Genomic DNA, 25,870 nt, shown 5'->3' with positions numbered 1-25,870 from the left:
GGGAGTAGTGACAGGGGCTGTGCTGTGCTGGGAGTAGAGCAGTGACAGGGGCTGTGCTGGGAGTAGTGACAGGGGCTGTGCTGGGAGTAGTGACAGGGGCTGTGCTGGGAGTAGTGACAGGGGCTGTGCTGTGCTGGGAGTAGAGCAGTGACAGGGGCTGTGCTGGGAGTAGTGACAGGGGCTGTGCTGTGCTGGGAGTAGAGCAGTGACAGGGGCTGTGCTGAGAGTAGTGACAGGGGCTGTGCTGGGAGCAGTGACAGGGGCTGTGCTGGGAGCAGTGACAGGGGCTGTGCTGGGAGCAGTGACAGGGGCTGTGCTGGGAGTAGTGACAGGGACTGTGCTGGGAGTAGTGACAGGGGCTGTGCTGTGCTGGGAGTAGAGCAGTGACTGTGGCTGTGCCCAGGTGACAGAGGAGAGTGAAGTTGTCCTTGTCCCCGGGCTCTGCCCCTCCTCCTCCTCCTCATTGTCTCACCCGGAGCAGGCGGGGGGAGGGGAGCCGGGCGTGCACATGCGCCGTGGGATAAGCAGTGGCTCCTGGCAGTTCTATGAATGTCTGTGGGGGGTGAAGGAAGGTACATTGTGCTCTCAGCACACAGCGGGCACCGGGACCTCTCCGGGACTGAGCTGTGCTCCTCGGAGGAAGGGGCACCTTGTCAGGTAGGAGGAGGGGGGATAGTAATGTATATGGGGCTCTGTAGTGTGCCCGATCACAGGACACCCGGGACAGGTTGTCCCCCATAGACCGGAGATCATCCTTCATCTACAACTTCTAGCAGACTTCTACTACTCCGTGTACTCAGTACTGTACAGGAGGAGGAGGACGGTGTACACCGGGGGGAGCACCCCTGATCACCACACTGATTGTAATGGGGGATGAGCACCCCCTAATCTGACATTGAAATGGGGGGGTGAGCACCCCTGGTCTGTACACTGATTGTAATGGGGGGGGGGTGAGCACCCCTGGTCTGTACACTGATTGTAATGGGGGGGGGGTGAGCACCCCTGGTCTGTACACTGATTGTAATGGGGGGGGGGGGGGTGAGCACCCCTGGTCTGTACACTGATTGTAATGGGGGGGGGGTGAGCACCCCTGGTCTGTACACTGATTGTAATGGGGGGGGGGGGGTGAGCACCCCTGGTCTGTACACTGATTGTAATGGGGGGGGGGGGTGAGCACCCCTGGTCTGTACACTGATTGTAATGGGGGGGGGTGAGCACCCCTGGTCTGTACACTGATTGTAATGGGGGGGGGTGAGCACCCCTGGTCTGTACACTGATTGTAATGGGGGGGGGTGAGCACCCCTGGTCTGTACACTGATTGTAATGGGGGGGGGGGGGGGTGAGCACCCCTGGTCTGTACACTGATTGTAATGGGGGGGTGAGCACCCCTGGTCTGTACACTGATTGTAATGGGGGGGTGAGCACCCCTGGTCTGTACACTGATTGTAATGGGGGGGGGGGTGAGCACCCCTGGTCTGTACACTGATTGTAATGGGGGGGTGAGCACCCCTGGTCTGTACACTGATTGTAATGGGGGGGGGGGGGTGAGCACCCCTGGTCTGTACACTGATTGTAATGGGGGGGGTGAGCACCCCTGGTCTGTACACTGATTGTAATGGGGGGGGTGAGCACCCCTGGTCTGTACACTGATTGTAATGGGGGGGGGGGGGTGGTGAGCACCCCTGGTCTGTACACTGATTGTAATGGGGGGGGGGGGGTGGTGAGCACCCCTGGTCTGTACACTGATTGTAATGGGGGGGGGGTGAGCACCCCTGGTCTGTACACTGATTGTAATGGGGGGGGTGAGCACCCCTGGTCTGTACACTGATTGTAATGGGGGGGGGGGTGAGCACCCCTGGTCTGTACACTGATTGTAATGGGGGGTGGTGAGCACCCCTGGTCTGTACACTGATTGTAATGGGGGGGGTGAGCACCCCTGGTCTGTACACTGATTGTAATGGGGGGGGGGGGGGTGAGCACCCCTGGTCTGTACACTGATTGTAATGGGGGGTGGTGAGCACCCCTGGTCTGTACACTGATTGTAATGGGGGGGTGAGCACCCCTGGTCTGTACACTGATTGTAATGGGGGGGGGGGGGGTGAGCACCCCTGGTCTGTACACTGATTGTAATGGGGGGGGGGGTGAGCACCCCTGGTCTGTACACTGATTGTAATGGGGGGGGGGGTGAGCACCCCTGGTCTGTACACTGATTGTAATGGGGGGGGGTGAGCACCCCTGGTCTGTACACTGATTGTAATGGGGGGGGGGTGAGCACCCCTGGTCTGTACACTGATTGTAATGGGGGGGGGGGTGAGCACCCCTGGTCTGTACACTGATTGTAATGGGGGGGGGGGTGAGCACCCCTGGTCTGTACACTGATTGTAATGGGGGGGGGGGGGGTGAGCACCCCTGGTCTGTACACTGATTGTAATGGGGGGGGGGGGGTGAGCACCCCTGGTCTGTACACTGATTGTAATGGGGGGGGGATGAGCACCCCTGGTCTGTACACTGATTGTAATGGGGGGGGGGGGTGAGCACCCCTGGTCTGTACACTGATTGTAATGGGGGGGGTGAGCACCCCTGGTCTGTACACTGATTGTAATGGGGGGGGGTGAGCACCCCTGGTCTGTACACTGATTGTAATGGGGGGGGGGGGGGGTGAGCACCCCTGGTCTGTACACTGATTGTAATGGGGGGGGGGGGGGTGAGCACCCCTGGTCTGTACACTGATTGTAATGGGGGGGGGGGTGAGCACCCCTGGTCTGTACACTGATTGTAATGGGGGGGGGGGGGGTGAGCACCCCTGGTCTGTACACTGATTGTAATGGGGGGGGGGGGTGAGCACCCCTGGTCTGTACACTGATTGTAATGGGGGGGGGGGGGGGTGAGCACCCCTGGTCTGTACACTGATTGTAATGGGGGGGGGGGGGTGAGCACCCCTGGTCTGTACACTGATTGTAATGGGGGGGGGTGAGCACCCCTGGTCTGTACACTGATTGTAATGGGGGGGGGTGAGCACCCCTGGTCTGTACACTGATTGTAATGGGGGGGGGGGTGAGCACCCCTGGTCTGTACACTGATTGTAATGGGGAGGGGGGGGTGGTGAGCACCCCTGTTCTTTGCACTGATTGTAATGGGGGTGGTGCGCACCCCTGGTCTTTGCACTGATTGTAATGTGGTGTTAGCACCCCCTGATCTGTAATCAGGTGATGTGAAGGGTGCTGACTATCCCAGCAGTGTTGGGCTGCATTACCTGTGACATGTACAAGGCAGTGTGCAGTATGTCCTCTGGGTTCATGTCACATCACAACATGCTGCAGTACACATTAATAATATACAGCATACAGAATAAAACACATCACAACACATGTGCATCTAAATCTACCTCTCCTCTGTGTTTGGATGATTTTTCAGGACAAGGAGGGAATGTGACACTTTCTCCCCACCTGTGGTAATCCCCTGGCACACGGGGGGGGGGACACTTCTCCGCTCAAATAGATTGTGACATGTTGGGTAGTTTTTGCTGCAGCATGTAAACACCCCCATCCACTTTCATTCATTTGCAGCTTAAGGAGGGGGGGGTAAAAATGCATTGTTGAGTCTGAACTGCAAGTGTAAAAACTATGGGGTTGATTTACTAAAGGCAAATAGACTGTGCACTTTGAAAAATGCAGTTGCTCCAGAGCTTAGTAAATGAGCAGAAGTTCTCCTGACTTCCGTCATCCAATCATGTGCAAGCAAAAATGCTGTTTTTTATTATTTTTCTTGCACATAATTGATCACTCTTTGCAAAGTGAAGCTTTACCTCATTTACTAAGCTCTGTAGACTGTGCACATTGCAAGTGTACTTGCTATTAGCCTTTAGTAAATCAACCCCTATGTACCCTATGCATGCAGCAGAGTATAAACAAAGTGTGAGGCCAGGTTCACTCTGAGCTGCGGGAATGAAGCTGTGCGAGTTCAGCTGAACTCTCATGATTTCACTCCCACATGTCAGTCCCGATTTCAGACGCTATTTCAGAGACATTTGTGCAGATGTCAATGTAAATCGCAAAAAGTAGTACAGAAACTACTTTTTTAAATCGGTTCGGTGCCGCAAATGCAGTGTCACACTGATTAGGACAGTGCCATTGCCGGCAATCGCCGCCGATTTGACATGTCAAATCGCATGTGAAATCACACCAGTGTGAACCAGGGTATATGGACGCAGAGAGGAGCGGTGGGTGTATGGAGGCAGAGAGGAGCGGTGGGTGTATGGAGGCAGAGAGGAGCGGTGGGTGTATGGAGGCAGAGAGGAGCGGTAGGTGTATGGAGGCAGAGAGGAGCGGTGGGTGTATGGAGGCAGAGAGGAGCGGTGGGTGTATGGAGGCAGAGAGGAGCGGTGGGTGTATGGAGGCAGAGAGGAGCGGTGGGTGTATGGAGGCAGAGAGGAGCGGTGGGTGTATGGAGGCAGAGAGGAGCGGTGGGTGTATGGAGGCAGAGAGGAGCGGTGGGTGTATGGAGGCAGAGAGGAGGGGTGGGTGTATGGAGGCAGAGAGGAGCGGTGGGTGTATGGAGGCAGAGAGGAGCGGTGGGTGTATGGAGGCAGAGAGGAGGGGTGGGTGTATGGACGCAGAGAGGAGCGGTGGGTGTATGGAGGCAGAGAGGAGCGGTGGGTGTATGGACGCAGAGAGGAGCGGTGGGTGTATGGAGGCAGAGAGGAGCGGTGGGTGTATGGACGCAGAGAGGAGCGGTGGGTGTATGGAGGCAGAGAGGAGCGGTGGGTGTATGGAGGCAGAGAGGAGCGGTGGGTGTATGGAGGCAGAGAGGAGCGGTGGGTGTATGGAGGCAGAGAGGAGCGGTGGGTGTATGGAGGCAGAGAGGAGCGGTGGGTGTATGGAGGCAGAGAGGAGCGGTGGGTGTATGGAGGCAGAGAGGAGCGGTGGGTGTATGGAGGCAGAGAGGAGCGGTGGGTGTATGGAGGCAGAGAGGAGCGGTGGGTGTATGGAGGCAGAGAGGAGCGGTGGGTGTATGGACCCAGAGAGGAGCGGTGGGTGTATGGACCCAGAGAGGAGCGGTGGGTGTATGGACCCAGAGAGGAGCGGTGGGTGTATGGACCCAGAGAGGAGCGGTGGGTGTATGGACCCAGAGAGGAGCGGTGGGTGTATGGACCCAGAGAGGAGCGGTGGGTGTATGGACCCAGAGAGGAGCGGTGGGTGTATGGACCCAGAGAGGAGCGGTGGGTGTATGGACCCAGAGAGGAGCGGTGGGTGTATGGACCCAGAGAGGAGCGGTGGGTGTATGGACCCAGAGAGGAGCGGTGGGTGTATGGACCCAGAGAGGAGCGGTGGGTGTATGGACCCAGAGAGGAGCGGTGGGTGTATGGACCCAGAGAGGAGCGGTGGGTGTATGGACCCAGAGAGGAGCGGTGGGTGTATGGACCCAGAGAGGAGCGGTGGGTGTATGGACCCAGAGAGGAGCGGTGGGTGTATGGAGGCAGAGAGGAGCGGTGGGTGTATGGACCCAGAGAGGAGCGGTGGGTGTATGGACCCAGAGAGGAGCGGTGGGTGTATGGACCCAGAGAGGAGCGGTGGGTGTATGGACCCAGAGAGGAGCGGTGGGTGTATGGACCCAGAGAGGAGCGGTGGGTGTATGGACCCAGAGAGGAGCGGTGGGTGTATGGACCCAGAGAGGAGCGGTGGGTGTATGGACCCAGAGAGGAGCGGTGGGTGTATGGACCCAGAGAGGAGCGGTGGGTGTATGGACCCAGAGAGGAGCGGTGGGTGTATGGACCCAGAGAGGAGCGGTGGGTGTATGGACCCAGAGAGGAGCGGTGGGTGTATGGACCCAGAGAGGAGCGGTGGGTGTATGGACCCAGAGAGGAGCGGTGGGTGTATGGACCCAGAGAGGAGCGGTGGGTGTATGGACCCAGAGAGGAGCGGTGGGTGTATGGACCCAGAGAGGAGCGGTGGGTGTATGGACCCAGAGAGGAGCGGTGGGTGTATGGAGGCAGAGAGGAGGGGTGGGTGTATGGAGGCAGAGAGGAGGGGTGGGTGTATGGAGGCAGAGAGGAGGGGTGGGTGTATGGAGGCAGAGAGGAGCGGTGGGTGTATGGACCCAGAGAGGAGCGGTGGGTGTATGGACCCAGAGAGGAGCGGTGGGTGTATGGACCCAGAGAGGAGCGGTGGGTGTATGGACCCAGAGAGGAGCGGTGGGTGTATGGAGGCAGAGAGGAGCGGTGGGTGTATGGAGGCAGAGAGGAGGGGTGGGTGTATGGAGGCAGAGAGGAGGGGTGGGTGTATGGAGGCAGAGAGGAGGGGTGGGTGTATGGAGGCAGAGAGGAGGGGTGGGTGTATGGAGGCAGAGAGGAGCGGTGGGTGTATGGAGGCAGAGAGGAGGGGTGGGTGTATGGAGGCAGAGAGGAGCGGTGGGTGTATGGAGGCAGAGAGGAGGGGTGGGTGTATGGAGGCAGAGAGGAGCGGTGGGTGTATGGAGGCAGAGAGGAGCGGTGGGTGTATGGACGCAGAGAGGAGGGGTGGGTGTATGGACCCAGAGAGGAGGGGTGGGTGTATGGACCCAGAGAGGAGCGGTGGGTGTATGGACCCAGAGAGGAGCGGTGGGTGTATGGACCCAGAGAGGAGCGGTGGGTGTATGGACCCAGAGAGGAGCGGTGGGTGTATGGACCCAGAGAGGAGCGGTGGGTGTATGGAGGCAGAGAGGAGAGGTGGGTGTATGGAGGCAGAGAGGAGCGGTGGGTGTATGGAGGCAGAGAGGAGCGGTGGGTGTATGGAGGCAGAGAGGAGCGGTGGGTGTATGGAGGCAGAGAGGAGGGGTGGGTGTATGGACGCAGAGAGGAGCGGTGGGTGTATGGAGGCAGAGAGGAGCGGTGGGTGTATGGACGCAGAGAGGAGCGGTGGGTGTATGGAGGCAGAGAGGAGCGGTGGGTGTATGGACGCAGAGAGGAGCGGTGGGTGTATGGAGGCAGAGAGGAGCGGTGGGTGTATGGAGGCAGAGAGGAGCGGTGGGTGTATGGAGGCAGAGAGGAGCGGTGGGTGTATGGAGGCAGAGAGGAGCGGTGGGTGTATGGAGGCAGAGAGGAGCGGTGGGTGTATGGAGGCAGAGAGGAGCGGTGGGTGTATGGAGGCAGAGAGGAGCGGTGGGTGTATGGAGGCAGAGAGGAGCGGTGGGTGTATGGAGGCAGAGAGGAGCGGTGGGTGTATGGAGGCAGAGAGGAGCGGTGGGTGTATGGACCCAGAGAGGAGCGGTGGGTGTATGGACCCAGAGAGGAGCGGTGGGTGTATGGACCCAGAGAGGAGCGGTGGGTGTATGGACCCAGAGAGGAGCGGTGGGTGTATGGACCCAGAGAGGAGCGGTGGGTGTATGGACCCAGAGAGGAGCGGTGGGTGTATGGACCCAGAGAGGAGCGGTGGGTGTATGGACCCAGAGAGGAGCGGTGGGTGTATGGACCCAGAGAGGAGCGGTGGGTGTATGGACCCAGAGAGGAGCGGTGGGTGTATGGACCCAGAGAGGAGCGGTGGGTGTATGGACCCAGAGAGGAGCGGTGGGTGTATGGACCCAGAGAGGAGCGGTGGGTGTATGGACCCAGAGAGGAGCGGTGGGTGTATGGACCCAGAGAGGAGCGGTGGGTGTATGGACCCAGAGAGGAGCGGTGGGTGTATGGACCCAGAGAGGAGCGGTGGGTGTATGGACCCAGAGAGGAGCGGTGGGTGTATGGAGGCAGAGAGGAGCGGTGGGTGTATGGACCCAGAGAGGAGCGGTGGGTGTATGGACCCAGAGAGGAGCGGTGGGTGTATGGACCCAGAGAGGAGCGGTGGGTGTATGGACCCAGAGAGGAGCGGTGGGTGTATGGACCCAGAGAGGAGCGGTGGGTGTATGGACCCAGAGAGGAGCGGTGGGTGTATGGACCCAGAGAGGAGCGGTGGGTGTATGGACCCAGAGAGGAGCGGTGGGTGTATGGACCCAGAGAGGAGCGGTGGGTGTATGGACCCAGAGAGGAGCGGTGGGTGTATGGACCCAGAGAGGAGCGGTGGGTGTATGGACCCAGAGAGGAGCGGTGGGTGTATGGACCCAGAGAGGAGCGGTGGGTGTATGGACCCAGAGAGGAGCGGTGGGTGTATGGACCCAGAGAGGAGCGGTGGGTGTATGGACCCAGAGAGGAGCGGTGGGTGTATGGACCCAGAGAGGAGCGGTGGGTGTATGGACCCAGAGAGGAGCGGTGGGTGTATGGAGGCAGAGAGGAGGGGTGGGTGTATGGAGGCAGAGAGGAGGGGTGGGTGTATGGAGGCAGAGAGGAGGGGTGGGTGTATGGAGGCAGAGAGGAGCGGTGGGTGTATGGAGGCAGAGAGGAGCGGTGGGTGTATGGACCCAGAGAGGAGCGGTGGGTGTATGGACCCAGAGAGGAGCGGTGGGTGTATGGACCCAGAGAGGAGCGGTGGGTGTATGGACCCAGAGAGGAGCGGTGGGTGTATGGAGGCAGAGAGGAGCGGTGGGTGTATGGAGGCAGAGAGGAGGGGTGGGTGTATGGAGGCAGAGAGGAGGGGTGGGTGTATGGAGGCAGAGAGGAGGGGTGGGTGTATGGAGGCAGAGAGGAGGGGTGGGTGTATGGAGGCAGAGAGGAGCGGTGGGTGTATGGAGGCAGAGAGGAGGGGTGGGTGTATGGAGGCAGAGAGGAGCGGTGGGTGTATGGAGGCAGAGAGGAGGGGTGGGTGTATGGAGGCAGAGAGGAGCGGTGGGTGTATGGAGGCAGAGAGGAGCGGTGGGTGTATGGACGCAGAGAGGAGGGGTGGGTGTATGGACCCAGAGAGGAGGGGTGGGTGTATGGACCCAGAGAGGAGCGGTGGGTGTATGGACCCAGAGAGGAGCGGTGGGTGTATGGACCCAGAGAGGAGCGGTGGGTGTATGGACCCAGAGAGGAGCGGTGGGTGTATGGACCCAGAGAGGAGCGGTGGGTGTATGGACCCAGAGAGGAGCGGTGGGTGTATGGAGGCAGAGAGGAGCGGTGGGTGTATGGAGGCAGAGAGGAGCGGTGGGTGTATGGAGGCAGAGAGGAGCGGTGGGTGTATGGAGGCAGAGAGGAGGGGTGGGTGTATGGAGGCAGAGAGGAGGGGTGGGTGTATGGAGGCAGAGAGGAGGGGTGGGTGTATGGAGGCAGAGAGGAGCGGTGGGTGTATGGAGGCAGAGAGGAGCGGTGGGTGTATGGACGCACTGCGCACCACTAACACGCAGCAGACTAACAAATTGTCATGTGACACTTTTATTTATTCACTAAAGAAGCACTAAATAGGTGTACAGTGCCTTGAAAAAGTATTCATACCCCTTGAAATTTTCCACATTTTGTCATGTTACAACCAAAAATGTTAAAAAGTAGGTATTACTGCGCTGATCCCAAGTGACAGAAAAAAACTCAAGCAGGTATATAGACAATGTGACAAACATGGATAAATCTAAGAGTTAAACAACCAAAAATGTAAATGTATTTTATTGGGATTATATATGATAGACCAACACAAAGTGGCACATAATTGTGAAGTGGAAGGAAAATGATAAATGGTTTTCAAATGTTTTACAAATAAATATGTGAAAAGTGTGGCGTACATTTGTATTCAGCCCCCTTTACTCCAATACCCCTAACTAAAATTTAGTGGAACCAATTGCCTTCAGAAGTCACCTAATTATTAGAGTCCACCTGTGTGTAATTTATTAGTATAAATACAGCTGTTCTGTGAAGCCCTCAGAGGTTTGTTAGAGATCCTTAGTGAACAAACAATATCATGAAGCCAAGGAACACACCAGACAGGTCAGGGATAAAGTTGTAGAGAAGTTTAAAGCAGAGTTAGGTTATACAAAAATATTCCAATCTTTGAACATCTCATGGAGCACTGTTCAATCCATCATCCGAAAATGGAAAGAATATGGCACAACTGCAAACCTACCAAGATATGGCCGTCCACCTAAACTGACAGGCCGGGCAAGGAGAGCATTAATCAGAGAAGCAGCCAAGAGGCCCATGGTAACTCTGGAGGAGCTGCAGAGATCCACAGCTCAGGTGGGAGAATCTGTCCACAGGACAACTATTAGTCGTGCACTCCACAAATCTGGGATGGAAGAGTGACAAGCAGAAAGCTATTGTTGAAAGAAAGTCATAAGAAGTCCCGTTTGCAGTTTGCAAGAAGCCATGTGGAGGACACAGCAAACATGTGGAAGAAGGTGCTCTGGTCAGATGAGACCAAAATTGAACTTTTTGGCCTAAAAGCAAATCGCTATTATGTAACTAACACTGCACATCACCCTGAACACACCATCCCCACTGTGAAACATGGTGGTGGCAGCATGATGTTTTTGGGATTCTTTTCTTCAGCAGGGACAGGGAAGCTGGTCAGAGTTGATGGGAAGATGGATGGAGCCAAATACAGGGCAATCTTAGAAGAAAACCTGTTAGAGTCTGGAAAAGACTTGAGACGGGGGTGGAGGTTCACCTTCCAGCAGGACAAGGACCCTAAACATACAGCCAGAGATACAATGGAATGGTTTACATCAAAGCATAGTCATCTGTTAGAATGGCCCAGTCATAGTCCAGACCTAAATCCACTTGAGAATCAGTGGCAAGACTTGAATATTGCTGTTCACAGACCCTCTCCATCCAATCTGACAGAGCTATTTTGCAAAGGAGAATGGGAAAAAATGTCACTCTCTAGATGTGCAGAGCTGGTAGAGACATTCCTAAAAAGACTTGTAGCTGTAATTGTAGTGAAAGGTGGTTGTACAAAGTATTGACTCAGGGGGGCTGAATACAGATGCACGCCACACTTTTCACATATTTATTTGTAACAAAAATTGAAAACCATTTATCATTTTCCTTCCACTTCACAATTATGTGCCACTTTGTGTTCTATCACATAAAATCCCAATAAAATACATTTACATTTTTGGTTGTAACATGACAAAATGTGGAACATTTCAAGGGGTATGAATACTTTTTCAAGGCACTGTAAATATAGAAATTCTTTGTGAGCCTGTCTTTGGTAACCCCTGATGTGTGTTGTAATAGAAATGGGAAACAATATGAAAGTGGTAGTGATGAAAAGTGATGAAATGTCTGGTATAGAACAATGCGGCGTTCAGTAATGGGTTATGTGACGGTGCCATGAGCGCTGCGGTGCCTGGAATCCGGGGCTGGAATCTGCAGCCACTTTGGAGTCTAATCCACTTTAAGTGCAGTCTTGATATTATGGGAACACTTGTAGATCTTGGTACAGGTGGAGTCTCTATGTGTAGAAGCTGTCCGTCCCTCGCTGTATGTTCCTCATGACACAACACCTGCCGAGTTCAGTGTTCACATGTGACGAATAGATCCTGTCTGGGCTTGAAAATTCCTCCAGTGTTACAGGGCTAAATAATAGGCTTTGATTCATCACTTCAAGTAAAATTTCACTCTGCAGACAAAGTTTAGGTCCTTGCCTCTGCCTCCCTCCACAATAAAAAAAAAAAATAGGGCTTTGGTGGCTTTTGCTCTTTCTTTTTAATTTTAAATTTTTTTTCATTTACCATATTTATCGGCGTATAACACGAACCTTAACTTTAAGAGGGAAGTTTCCGAAAAAAAAACTTAAATTTTAAAAAAAGGGTCAGTGCTCTGCAGCCTCACCAGTGCCCATCAATGCAGCCTGGTGTATGCCCATCTGCAGCCTCTAATATGCCCACTATTGCAGTCTGTGTGGTGCCCATCTGCAGCCTCTAATATTCCCATTATTGCAGCCCTCTAATGCTCATCGTTGCAGCCCGTTTAGTGCCCAACTGCAGCCTCTAACATGCCCATCATTGCAGCCTGTTTAGTGCCCATCTGCAGCCCTTTAATATGCCCATTATTGCAGCCTGTTTAGTGCCCATCTGCAGCCTCTAATGTGCCCATTATTGCTGCCTCTAACATGCCCATCATTGCAGCCTGTTTTAGTACACATCTGCCGACTCGCCTTTGCCGATGATTTCAGCCGCGCCAGTGCTGGATGACACAGATCCGCGATCTCCTGTGTATCCGGCGCTCAGTCACTCACAGTCCCGCCCGACTCATATGATGGACAGAACGGTGGTCCAATGCCGGGCCAGGGGGGCGGGACTGTGTGCGACTGAGCGCCGGATACACAGGAGATCGCGGCTGTGTGTAATCCAGCGGCGTCGTCCCCTCCTTCCACTCCGAGGCAGCAGGGATCGGTGTATAGCACGCACACACTTTTACCCCCTGATTTTCAGGGGGGAAAAGTGCGTGTTATACACCGATAAATATGGTATTTTTTTTTATTTTTCACATATCCCAGGAGGCTCCGGGAGCCCAGTCACAGGACATCCAGGGGCGGAGCTGCTGTGTCATTTCGGGCCGGCCTGCCAGGACTTTAAAAGGGGCAGCTGGCTGAAGAGGACCAAGATGGCGGCACAGAACACAGGCCCAGACAGATGAACAGCAGATCGCTCCACGACAGCTCTGGATTTGCTGGACAAATGAGCACGTTTTGAAATTAAAGTGGTTATAAACCTCAGTCATGGAATCTGAGCTGGGCACATATACCTGTAGCGTTTACTTATCTCTCTCCAAAGCTCTAAGTGTGATTTCTTGGTTCCTCTGTTATCAAAATGAGTCACAGGTGTAGAGAAGAGAAGACTGCAGATAAACAGGTACAACTTATGTAGGAGGATTTGTTTAATCTCTGTGTATCATCTGAGGCCAGTCACTTCACTGGGTATATATGAGGGTTTACAACCACTTTAAAGTGGTTGCAAACTCTTACATGCTGTGTACCCAGTGAAGGGACTATCCGCAGGTGATACACAGAGATAAAACAAATCCTCCTACATAAGTTGTACCTGTTTATCTGCAGTCTTCTTGTCTCTACATCTGTTCAAAGTCCAGAATTTATAAAGCTTGTCTGAGATTTCAGGAAAAGAAAGGCAGCGGAGAGCTGAAATTACACTTTGCAGATCTCAGTATGGAGAGCTCTGAGAGTTGATTGGATGGAAGGGACACATACTCCTTTTACTCAGCACAGGGGATCAGAGCTAAGGATGTCAACCAGCTGGAGATTCCTCTCCTGTCACCATTTTTCTTTTGGTGTCAGGAAAACTTGTCAGAAGTGATTCATACTGATAAAAGAAGAACCAAGAAACCACACTTAGAGCTTTGGAGAGAGATAAGTAAGCACTACAGATATACAGTTGTGCTCATAAGTTTACATACCCTGGCAGAATTTATGATTTTTTTGGCCATTTTTCAGAGAATATGAATGATAACACAAAAACATTTGGCTGAAGCCATTTATTATCAATCAACAGTGTTTGCTCTTTTTAAATCATAATGGCAACAAAGGCGACCCAAATTACCCTGATCAAAAGTTTACATACCCCAGTTCTTAATACCGTGTATTGCCCCCTGTTAACATAAAGAACTGGGGTATGTAAACTTTTGATCAGGGTCATTTGGGTAGTTTCTGTTATCATTATGATTTAAAAAGAGTAAACACAGTTGATTGATAATAAATGGCTTCAGCCAAACACTAACCACGAGTGAAAGAAAAGTTTTTGTGTTATCATTCATATTCTCTGAAAAATGGCCAAGAAATCATAAATTCTGCCAGGGTATGTAAACTTATGAGCACAACTGTATGTGTTTTGCTCATATTTCATGTCCTGAGGTTTACAACTACTTTAACCCAAAATAACAGGTAAATTGGGATGAGAGGTGAGTTTAAGGATAAGTTCACCTTCGGAACATGTTCTAGGTTCCATCGGTATTTAGCTCCTCAATCCCCCTTCTTTCATGACAGCAGGTGGTGGTTCTTCTCCCTACATCTGTTGTCACTGTTTGAAAGGAGCGTGGCTGCGCAGAGCTCCGCCCACACAACTGCGTCATTCATTCACAGTTTCCTGTGAATGAATAAACTACAAGAACCGTCTTCCACTGGGGCAGATGACTTGTATTTATCAGTGGGCTGCAGGGGTGCCAGTGAGGCTGATGAGCGCTCTCGTAGTCCATTGACATGTCCTCCGGCTTTCAAACGGCCTGTACAGAGATATGGGCTGAAAGCCAGAGGACATGTCTGCGGGAGTCCAAATTGCACCCCCAATCCACTGATCACGGGTGCAATTCTTTCCAGGCTGCTGCTGGAAAAAATAACTAACCTTTTTTTTTCTGCAAAAAATGTGTGCATTTATTTTATTTTTTTTTCCAAAAAAGTTAACTTATCCTTTAACCACTTCAGCCCCGGAAAGGTTTTACCCAGACCAACAATTTTGAAAAAAAAAAAATTTTTTACTTTCTCCTATAATACATGTCCAAAAAACTTATTTCTTAAATGTAATCCCATATGTATTCCTATATGTATTCTGCTACATATTTTTATAAACTCCCAATAAGCATATATTGATTGGTTTGCACAAAAGTTATAGGGGATATATTTAGGGACTTTTATTTTATTTTTTATTGCATTTACTGGTAATGGCAGCGATCTGCATTTTTAATTTTTTTTAATTTTTTTTTTTTTTTTGCGGGTCTGTGACATTGTGGCAGATAAATCTGACACTAAGTGACACTTTTTGGGGACTAGTGACACCAATACAGTAATCAGTGCTAAAAAAATGCACTGATCCCTGTATAAATGACACTGGCAGGGAAGGGGTTAACTACAGGGGCGATCAAGGGGTTAAATGTGTTCCCTGGGAGGTGTTTATAACTGTGGGGGGAGTGGATTCACTGGAGGAAAAGAGAGAATGTGATTCAGCTTGGCAAAAACACAGTCTTTCTGTTTTCCTCCCTGACAGATCAGCAGTGTGCACACCGCTGCTCCGTCTCTCCAGTGAACGGTTGGCGGGTCGAGGCGGACATTGCGACCGCTGGACCTGCTTCCGCTGTGTCTCCTAAACTTCGTGCTCGAAATCCCATACAGGTACGTGATTTTTGCACACATTCCTCAGCTCCTTTTTCAGCTTTTCACACTAGTGACTTCACCCCCTCCCTCACTGTCTTACCTTAAAGGGGTTGTAAAGGTAAAAATTTTTTTTTTTTAAATAACAAACATGTTATACTTACCTTCACTGTGCAGCTCGTTCGGCACAGAGTGGCCCCGAACCTGGTCTTCTGGGGTCCCTCGGCGGCTGTTTCAGCTCCTCCCCGCAAGCATTAACCACCTTAATGCGAGCTCCCTCACATGGTGGTTAGTGCTTGCGGGCGCGCTCCCGTGATACAGCCGGCAGCTATAGCCGCTTACTGTATCACTCGGCCCCGCCCCCCCAGCGCGCTGCGTCATTGGATGTGATTGACAGCAGCGCGAGCCAATGGCTGCGCTGCTTCCAATCCATCCACTGTAGCCAATCAGCGGCCAGGGTGAGCGGAGGAATAGATGTCGGGAACGAGAAGCTGACTTTCGAGGCGTCAGGTAAGTAAAACGGGGGGGCTGGGGGCGGCGGTATTGTCAGAAGTTTTTTTGGTGAAAACATTTTTACCTTTACAACCCCTTTAATCACCTGCTTGTTAACCTTGGGTAGCTCCGCCCTCTGACAGAGGACAGAGCAGGGCTGTGGATGACGGAGGCAGGCAAACTGACCGCAGTATCAGGGCTCAGCAGCCATGATAAATCGTGGTCAGTTTACAGGGGGGAGGGTATTGCCAGGCAGGATCAGCCAGGTATTTCAGGTGATATGGGGAGGGGGGGCAAATTACACAGCACAAAAGCATTGTGCTGTTATTCATGCTTTAACCACTTGCCGACCATGTCACGCAGATATACTGCGGCAAAATGGCACTCCTGGGCGAAATCCCGTACAGGTACATCCTACCAGTTTTTGGCCACCAGAGGGCGCATGCGCGGCGCCGAAGCTGTGCACGGCGGGGGACTCGATGCATGTGGCCGACGGGCACGATTGCCGCCAGTCACGCGCGATCGTGTGCACGAGCGCCAGCACGGGGATTTGTAAACACACAAATCCCTGTGCTGTCAGAGGAGAGGAGCCATATAGTTTCTTCCTTCTAAGTAGGAAAAACAATATGGCTCCTTTCCTATCCTAGTCACTCTCATCCCCACACAGTTAGAACATACTGAGGGAACACACATTTAACCCCTTGATTGCCCCCCTAGTGTTAACCCCTTCCCTGCCAGTGACATTTACACTGTAATCAGTGCATTTTTATAGCACCAATCGCTGTATAAATGCCAATGGTCCCAAAAAAGTGTCAGAAGTTTTCGATCTGTCCGTCGCAATGTTGCAGTACCGCTAAAAATCGCAGCTCACCACCATTACTAGTAAAAAAAACCAAAAATAATAATGCCATAAATCTTTCCCATAGTTTGCAAACGCTATAACTTTTGCACAAACCAATCAATATACGCTTATTGCGATTTTTATTTATTTATTTTTGTTTACCAAAAATATGTAGAAGAATATATATTGGCCTAAACTGATGAAGAAATTTTTTTTTTTTTTTTTTTTTAAACTTTTGGGAATATTTATTATAGCAAAAAGTAAAAAATATTGTTTTTTTTTTTTTCAAAATTGTCGCTCCTTTTTTGTTTATAGCGCAAAAAATAAAAACCACAGAGGTGTTCAAATACCATCAAAAGAAAGCTCTATTTGTTGGAAAAAAAGTATGCAAATTTAATTTGGGTACAGCGTTGAGCGACCGCGCAATTGTCAGTTAAAGCGACGCAGTGCCAAATTGTAAAAAGTGCTCTGGTCAGGAAGGGGGTAAAATCTTCTGGGGCTGAAGCGGTTAAGGGAACAGGATCTGAGGGTTTTTTAAAAAAAATTTGTTAGGGTAACAAACACTTTATGTTCTGCTTTAATCGTAGACCAGTTATGAAAGAGCACAGTGATTACATAAGAAAGTCTGCCTTACATATTCTGCTCAGTTATAAACTTGCTGCCATGTAAATATGGGACGAGTTATGTTGTCATCGATAGCCATTTAGGGACCTGTTTTTTAGGTAAAAAATTCCTATACCCCCTTTTTTTTTTTTTTTTTTTTTTTACAAAAGAAAAGTAATCTCGTGCAGTGTTACCTATCTATATCACGGCTGATAGTAGTTCTCTTATATTTGCCTCCTGTTGAGCTAGGCTAGGTTCACTCTTGCGGATCTGCCGTTTTAGGCCTCATTCACGCTCGAGTTGAACATCTTTGGTCATTTTTGGGTGTGTGATGTGCATGGCTGACAATGAGGCTGAATTCCCTAGAGCAGTGACATTATCTACAGGAATCCATTGCTCTAGGCCAGGGGTCTCCAAACTTTCTAAACACAGACATGTCTCTTTCAGACATTAGGGGGGTCGGTTTGTGGACAGTGGGGGTAGATAATGCCTCTGGCTTAGTGGTCAGTGGAAGTAAAAAATTACAAAGTACCTTTTGGGGTTAGCAGGAGGAGGAATAGGACCCAATCATTGGTATTAGTGGGAGTATTATTGCCCCCCCCCCCTTCATTGGTGTCAGTGGGAGAAATAGTGCCCCATTGTTGGTGTCAGTGGGAGAAATAGTGCCCCATTGTTGGTGTCAGTGGGAGAAATAGTGCCCCATTGTTGGTGTCAGTGGGAGAAATAGTGCCCCATTGTTGGTGTCAGTGGGAGAAATAGTGCCCCATTGTTGGTGTCAGTGGGATGAATAATTACCCCATCATTGGTGTCAGTGGGAGGACTAATGCTCCATCATGGGCAGGAGGAGGAATAGGACCCAATCATTGGTATTAGTGGGAGTAATATTGCCCCCCATCATTGGTGTAAGTGGGAGAAAAGCGCGGTTGAGGGGTGGTAAGAACGCAGCTCAACCATGTGGTTTTACCACCCCCAGCCCCTGGTACCCTACTTAAAGATGAACTTTTACCCTTGTAAAGGGGAGGGGGACACTGTAAGGGTATTTTTTGTTCAACTGCAGCTTCAAATCTGTTGTATTGCTTGGGTTTTATTGATCTGAGCCTGGCTCCCTTTGGATACATCTGCTATTCTTTCAGATGCCAAAGTGATATTGTCAGGCCAGGTCTGTATTTAGGTAGCAAAATGCAGAAGGCCATCTATTGTTTTAGTGATCTGTTATAGAAACGATTCAGGATAGGTAAAGTTTACATTTTTATTGTGTATTATGGCTGTTCATATTGGAGAATTGTATACTACGACAGGCTAAAAAAAACTTGAATGAAATGTTGTTGTGTGCAATGATTGTATGAAATATATGACAGATGGAGGGAAGAACGGGTGCCAAATACTAGCGCGTTCTACTCTGTGCCTAATGTCTACAAGCGTAGACTCGGCAGCTTCGCAGCGTTTCATCTGGGTCTGTGGTTATCCGTAAAGCAGTCGTAAAGTAATAATAACATTTATTTCTTATGAGTGCCATGTGCTTTAAATGATTGTCTCCTCTGTGTCAGCCTGTGTATGGCCTTACGCTGTTATTTTGGAAGCCTGTAGAAGCAGCTCAATGTTATCCTATGTCTCCATGCACATTAGGATTTTTAGAGGCATAGTTTAAAGCGGTGTTCAGCCAGTCGAAAAAAAAAAAAATAATTAAAAGTCAGCAGCTACAAATGCTGTAGCTGCTGACTTTTACTTAATAGACACACACTTACCTGTCCAGGGAGCCTGCAATGTCGGCACCCCAGCCGATTTTCGGATCGGCTGTCGGGTGCTGCTGCCACCATTCGTCCTAAGGGAAACCGGCTTCACAACCAGTTCCCTACTGTGCGTGTGCGAAGTGCGCTGCACTCTCTAATTGTCCAGCCGTGGAAGAAGGAGGAGAGTGTCCCCAACCCCCCCCAGAAAGGTGCCAAATGTGGCACCGGAGGGGAGGAGGAAGCAGATCAGCTGAAGTTCCACTTTTGGGTGAACTTCGCTTTAGGCTCAGCGTTTTAGAGGCAGAAAAAATACCCTTTTGGTTTGCGTTTTTGAGAGCAGTTTTCTGGCAGCATAAAACACTCAAACGCCTGTACAAAAACACTCAATATGAGCGTCTTTTTTTCTGCCAAAAGAACTAGCGTTTTTTTTAAACCCAGTGTGCATGGACCCTTAAGGTTCTTTGTGGTAAACCAAGGAAGCATAAAATCTTCTCTAGTATATTAATATTTACTAAACAGCAATGTAAAAACCTCGTACACACAATGAGAATATTGGATAAAATGAATCAGGTTTTTTTTTTTTATGCTTGCTAGTCTCCTATCGAAAATGAAGAGGTTACAAAAAGTCTCGTATGACAGAATACAGCCTTGGAAGTGATATAATGTATTGTATTCTTTCATTTCCGAGCATGCGTGGTCTTGGTCACACAATTTTTTTAGTACAAATACCATACTAATTACACGAAAATAGATTGTTCCATTATCAGACGAGAAAAACTTTCATGCTTGTCCCTTTGGATAATTTCGCATGAAATGTTATGATTGGCTCTCGAAAGCTGTGTAATAACGATCAGATTATCGGACAATTGCTTCGAAATCAGTGTTTTTTTGTCTGATGTTCTCATCCTGTGTGTACTAGGCATACCGGACACATTATAACCATATAGTACAATCACTGTACTATCAAATTTTAGATGTACCAAAACCATGTAATATGAGGATCTACCTGAACTAGTCAATCAGTCCGTACCCAGGCAGGCCTTTGTACTACATACTTGTTGGTACATCTAAAAGAGATTGTACTACCAGAGTATGATGTGTGTGGGGAACGATTAAAATTCAGGACCGAAGCCAAAAATCCAAGATCCACTGACTGCTGTCAAAGTCAATGCAGGAGAGCTCTGTAGAAGATCTCAGGTCTTCATATCCGTGTATGACACCCATACCTTAACAGTCATGTAGCTTTGTATTCTCCTATGTGAGCCACCACTTTGGGTTGTAAAGCTGGCCATAGATGGGTAGAATTTTGAACAAAAGTTCCTGGGAAAAGAATGCTCTAAAAAAGTTTGTTTTTCTAATCATTAGTGGGTTAAATCTAGGTTCGTTTTTGACCACAGTAACAGGAAAATTTGAAGGAGCAGGATGGAAATGTTTCTCAAAGTAATGAATTTCTAACCGTGTATGTGGTATTCGTTCTGCAAAGTCCATTCATTTCAAATTCAAATGTTAAAAGTAAACAAAATCTTTTGAACGACATTCGAACGTTCTGAGAATTTTCCTATGAATTATTTTCATTCAAAATTCTATCTGTGGCCAGCTTGAGATTCTATGCAAAGGAGCTACAAAACATAGAGAGCCTGGAGCAAATTCCTTGTACAAGCTGAGCAATCACTATGTATGGAATATTGGATATTGTATTGACAGGCTTCACTCTTCTTGCACCCTAGCATTAAAGCAGTTGTGAGACAATACCAGATCCATGACCTAATGTTTATTATAAGTACCTACCTGTATTGGTCACATTTTTTTTTTTTTTGCAGAGTCCTCCATGAGCCAAAATACTGTGGTGTTTCCAACATACAGAAATTGTGAATGTCCCATCACAATTTCTGAAGAAATTGTGATTGGACATTCAGACACCTGGTAGTGTCTTTAGTATACGGTGATTGTGGTTTTGGGAATTTAAGATTGTGAAATGTGGAAGTCATATCAATAATTACTTTACCATAAACACTACAAGAACTCAAAATATGTGCCTGGTGAAAATGCATTATACTTTCCCATTAACGGGAGTTCTGGTTGTAACTGCTTTTTCAATACTAGTTACCGTATTTATCGGCGTATAACACGCACATTCATTTTAAGAGGGAAGTTTCAGGAAAAAAACTTAAATTTTTAATAAGGAACTATGAAGCAAAATAAGGGTCAGTGCCCATCTGCAGCCTGACCAATGCCATCAATGCAGCCTGATCAATGCCCATCTGCAGCCTCATTAGTCTACATCAATGCAGCCTCACCATTACCATCAATGTAGCAGCCTCACCACTGCCATCAATGCAGCCTGATCGATGCCCATCTGCAGCCTAGAGGGGACAGTGAGGGGGGCGGGACAAGCGCCGACAGATTACATACAGTGAGAATCTCCTATGATAGACAGAACAGTGGCCCAATGGCGGCCCAGGAGATGGGACTTACTATTACAGAGGCCGCCAAGTAAACAGGAGATTCTCACTGTATTTAATCTGACGGCGCTTATCCCACCCCCCCTCCCTGTCCCCTCAGAAGCAGCTAAAATTGAAGTATTGGCGTATAACACACACACACGCTATTTGCACCCGATTTTTATGGTGAACAAGTAGGGTTGTCCCGATACCACTTTTTTAGGACCGAGTACAAGTACCGATACTTTTTTTCAAGTACTCGCCGATACCGATTACCGATACTTTTTTTTAATGTCACGTGACAGTGTTTTTTTTTTTTTAGGGGGGGGGAGTGAACGGTGTGTGTGTGTGTGTGTGTGTGTGTGTGTGTGTGTGTGTGTGTGTGTGTGTGTGTGTGTGTGTGTGTGTGTGTGTGTGTGTGTGGTTTTTTTTTTTTTTTTTTTTTTTTTTTTTTTCATTTACATTTATTATTTTTTTACAATTTAATTTTTTTTTATTCTTTATTGCGCTGTGTGTGGTTTTTTTTTTAATCAGCCCTGTTGGGGGGCTTTGGTGAGATATCAGGGGTCTTAACAGACCTCTGATATCTCCCCCTTGAGACAGAGAAAGAGACAGAGGATAGAGATTCCCCAGTCCCATTCTCTGCAGCCTCAGCTGCACTGACAATGAATGGAGAGAAGACAGCGGCTCCTCTCCATTCATAAACTGAGACATCGTAATCACAGGAGATTACAATGTTTCGGTGATGTGAATAGACAGAGTTCAGCTGACTCTGTCCATTCACACAGCGGAGAGACAGCAGAACGGAGGGGACAGAGGAAGAGAGAGGGGGACAGCGGAAAGCCGGAATGGATGGGGACAGCGGAGGGGGACAGAGCAAAGAAGGAGGACAGCGGAGGGGGTCAGAGGAACGGAGGGGGACAAAGCAACGGAGCAGGACAGCGGAGGGGGACAGAGGAACGGAGGGGGACAGAGGAACGGAGCAGGACAGCGGAGGGGGACAGAGGAACGGAGGGGGACAGAGCAACGGAGCAGGACAGCGGAGGGGGACAAAGCAACGGAGCAGGACAGCGGAGGGGGACAGAGGAATGGAGGGGGACTAAGGGGGATGAGGTGACAGTCAGCGGTGATCGTGTGTGGGGGAGTTACAAGCACCGATCACCGCTGTATGTCACTAAAGCAGCTGAAAGCCGCGAAGGGAGACTCTTGTAACTCCCCCACGCGCCGATCACCGCTGACAGTCAAGGTATCCGTGGAAGCATCGGGAGCATTTGCCCGAGTACAAGTACTTGGGCAAATGCTTGGTATCGGTGCCGATACCGATACTAGTATCGGTATCGGGACAACCCTATGAACAAGTGAGTGTTATACGCCAATAAATACAGTAAATAAAAGGGTTTTTCTGACCAACATTTTTAAAAGGTAAACTTTTAAGTGATATTATAAGAGAAGTATGGCACCGAACGGCTTCATGAATGTATCCATCTTTGGATGTATTTTGACAATAATGTAGACCTCAACCCTGATACCTGATTGGCAGGTGGCTCAGCCTACCAGGGCACAGCTGAGAGCCTGAGACAGCTGCTCCCGCCCAGATTCCAGTGAGCACTGGAGGGGCAGAGCACAGAGTGATGACTGACAGTCATTGTGCATACCTGAGAACTGTGGTCATGTGATCGATCAGCTCTCGGGCTTAGAGCTGGTGGGAGACAGCTGTAGCATCACATCAATGTAAAATTAAAGTAGTTGTGCGCTGCCACCTAGTGATAGTAAAAGTGTATGGCTGCTGCTATCACCAAATGTGTTCCCACATCCACAACAAATAGAAAATGATAAATATGTGATGGCACTGTCCAAATAAATTAATAAATGTATTAAATATAGACCTATCAATAAATGCCTGAAATGAACACATTTCATAACATAAAGGATAAAGTGCTAGTGCAAACAATAAATCAGTGGGAAAAAAATGTAGATAATTGAACTGTGTAAAAAAGACAAAAAGGAAGTCCACTTGAAATTGTGCTTTGGTAGTGATTCTTCTTATAAAATGTGCAAAACTAAAAGTGCTTCACAGATAAAACAAACTTTGCGGCCTGTGCTCCATTCACCAGGTGAAGTGCAAGCTCACCTTCATCTTAGACCCACAAAGACCCAGTATTGCATAGAGAGAGGTCAATCTCATGAACCAGTTAATGGTGCTCGGGTCCCTTTTAAGAGCGATATGGTTCCCCTTCTAGAATGGCTCCACACAGTTCACAAGCAAGTCATAGGCAACATATAAAGAGAAAACAGCCTCCAATAATACAGTACCTGGGTTAATCAACTTGACAAACCGCACAACCCCAGCTTCATAAAATACACTCACATTTATTAAGTAAAACATAGGTATGTAATACAATCCAGCAAGATCTCACATATTCCAAAATACTCCCGCCACCAGGCTCAACCTCTACGCGTTACGTCACCAATGTACAAGGATTCATCTGGAGTCCTCCAGATCAATTTTTTTCACTGATTTATTGTTTGCACTAGCACTTTATTCTTTTTTTTATAAAATGTGTTAATTTTAGGTATTTATTGATACGTCTATATTTAATACATTTAGGAATTTGTTTGGGCAGCGCTATCACATATTTATCATTTTTCTATTTTTCTATTTGTAACATTACATTGATGCTACAGCCATATAGGTGAGTATGTGTGTGTTTTTTTTTTTTTTTTTTTTTTTTTATCCCACACTTCTAGAGCTGCACAATTAATCGTTAAAAAATCGTGATCTCGATTCACCTCCCCTGACGATCTCTCCTGCTGAGTTTGACGATTCTTTCATATAAACAAGTGGAGAGATTATCTGCTCACTCAACTGTCAAAAGAAAACATCCAGGCATTCTGCCAAGTTTAGAACTTGAAACATTGTATCTAACTTCCTTCTTAGATCAAAGGGATAGAACTTCTCTGTGTAAACAAATAACCTGGGCAATCTGCCAAGCTTTAAACAACTTGTAAATGCAGGAAGTTTAACCACTTAAAGTCTAAATCTTTTTCTGACACTTCTTTCTTAAGTTAAAATCAATATTTTTTGCTAAAAAAAATTACTTGGAACCCCCAAACATTAGAGATAAAATATATATATATATATATATATATATATATATATATATATATATATATATATATATATATATATATATATATATATATTTATTTATTTATTATAATATTTTATAATATGGAATAAAATGGCAATTGCTGCAATATTTTATGTCGCACTGTATTTGCCCAGCAGTCTTTCAAATGCAATTTTTTGGGAAAAAATACACTTCAATAAATAAAAAAAAAGAAACAGTAAAGTTAGCGCAATTTTTTTTGTTTTAATGTGAAAGATGATGTTACGCCGCGAGAATCGTGAGAGAATCGTGATCTATCCTCTAAGCAAAAAAAATCGTGATTCTCATTTTAGCCAGAATCGTGCAGCTCTACACACTTCTTCAACTTTTTAAAGTTATTTCAGATGCAATTGCAATCACTTGCAATATTAACTGCATCTTGTTCTATTACATCCTGAAATTCCTGAAGAAAGAGCTTGTTCCCTTGGTGTTGGCCATGAATCCTCCTTTAGGGGGACTCCTTTCCCTTATGGTCCAATGTAGCCACCTGTCCCTGCATGCTCCCAGGATCTGGAATACAGGGCACACAGGCAGCCCAAGAAGATGAAGAAAAAAAAAAGGCCCGCCTCTGGCCTCTCCTCCAATGAAGGAGCTGCTTCAGGAGACTATGTCAATCACTTCATTGAGGGAGGAGCATAGATGGGTCTTTGTTCTCTCCTTCTGGGCTGCCTGTGTGTCGGCGCAGGCAGCATCCTATTGGGGCATGCATGAACAGTAGCGCTATGACTGATGGGACATGTAGTCCTGGGCACAGTGATCAGTAGATTTTTATTTACTTGAGTGCACACTCCACAACTTGGATAAACTGGTGGATGAGACTTGGAGAATAAAATAGTACTTGTCCTGTATACATGTATAGGTAAATTCAGATGCAATGAAGAACTGGCTTTACATGAGTACAGGGGGATACAGCCATTCACCACTAGCCACTTGAAGACCCAGTCTTTTTTTGGCACTTTTTGTTTACAAGTTTAAATCTGTATTTTTTTTCTAGAAAATTACTTATAACCCCCAAACATTAGACATTTTTTTTAAGCAGAGACCCTAGGAAAATAAATGGCAATCGTTGCAATTTTTTAGGCCATACGGTATTTGTGCAGCGATCTGATGTCACACACTGCACAGCATAGAGCAGGGAGCAGAGTGTAATCTGAGACCTGAGTGGAGGGAAAGGACACAGCCCCTCTACACAGTCTCCGAGGGAAAAACTCAATTTTTTTGGGAAAAAATACTTTCATTTTTCGGTATAATGATAATGTTACGGGGCAGTAAATAGATACCTAACGCTTTAAAATTGCGTACGCTCGTGCTTTGGTGACAAACGAAGGTACTTAAAAATCTCCATAGGCGACGCTTTAAACGCCTTTACAGGTTACCTATTTAGAGGTACAAAGGAGGTATAGTGCTAGAGTTATTGCTCCTACTCTGTGTGGTTCGAATACTGTTTACATATGTGTGCGCGACTTTCTTAGGGATGGGGGCGCTTTAAAATTTTTTTTTTTTTTTGCTATTATATATTATACTTTTTTATTTTTACACTGTCCCTTTAACATTAACATTTTATTTATTTTTTTTTTATCACTTTTATTTCTGTTACAAGGTATGTAAAAAGCCCTAGAAATAAGGATAACAGGTCCTCTTTATGGAGAGATCTGGGTCAAAAAGACCCCAAATTTCTTTACCT

General features: G+C 48.3%; 1 protein-coding gene across 4 annotated transcripts in view; it reads left to right on the top strand.

The window, feature by feature from the left end:
* Nucleotides 1-493: 493 nt before the first annotated feature.
* RIN2 (Ras and Rab interactor 2) overlaps nt 494-25,870 on the top strand; it is a 286,963-nt gene continuing 261,586 nt past the window's right edge. For 2 of the 4 annotated variants that reach the window (XM_073627961.1, XM_073627960.1), the window contains exon 1: nt 494-657. In XM_073627961.1, the coding sequence (XP_073484062.1) occupies nt 550-657 (108 nt within the window). In that variant the 5' untranslated portion in view covers nt 494-549. The remainder of the gene's footprint in view (nt 658-25,870) is intronic. The other 2 variants (XM_073627963.1, XM_073627965.1) reach the window with 1 other exon arrangement.

Source organism: Aquarana catesbeiana, linkage group LG04 (assembly GCF_042186555.1).
Source record: "Aquarana catesbeiana isolate 2022-GZ linkage group LG04, ASM4218655v1, whole genome shotgun sequence".
In the NCBI taxonomy this organism is placed as follows: Eukaryota; Metazoa; Chordata; class Amphibia; order Anura; family Ranidae; genus Aquarana; species Aquarana catesbeiana.
The sequence above is the reverse complement of the archived record's forward strand: the minus strand, read 5'-3'. Positions and strand labels throughout refer to the sequence as shown.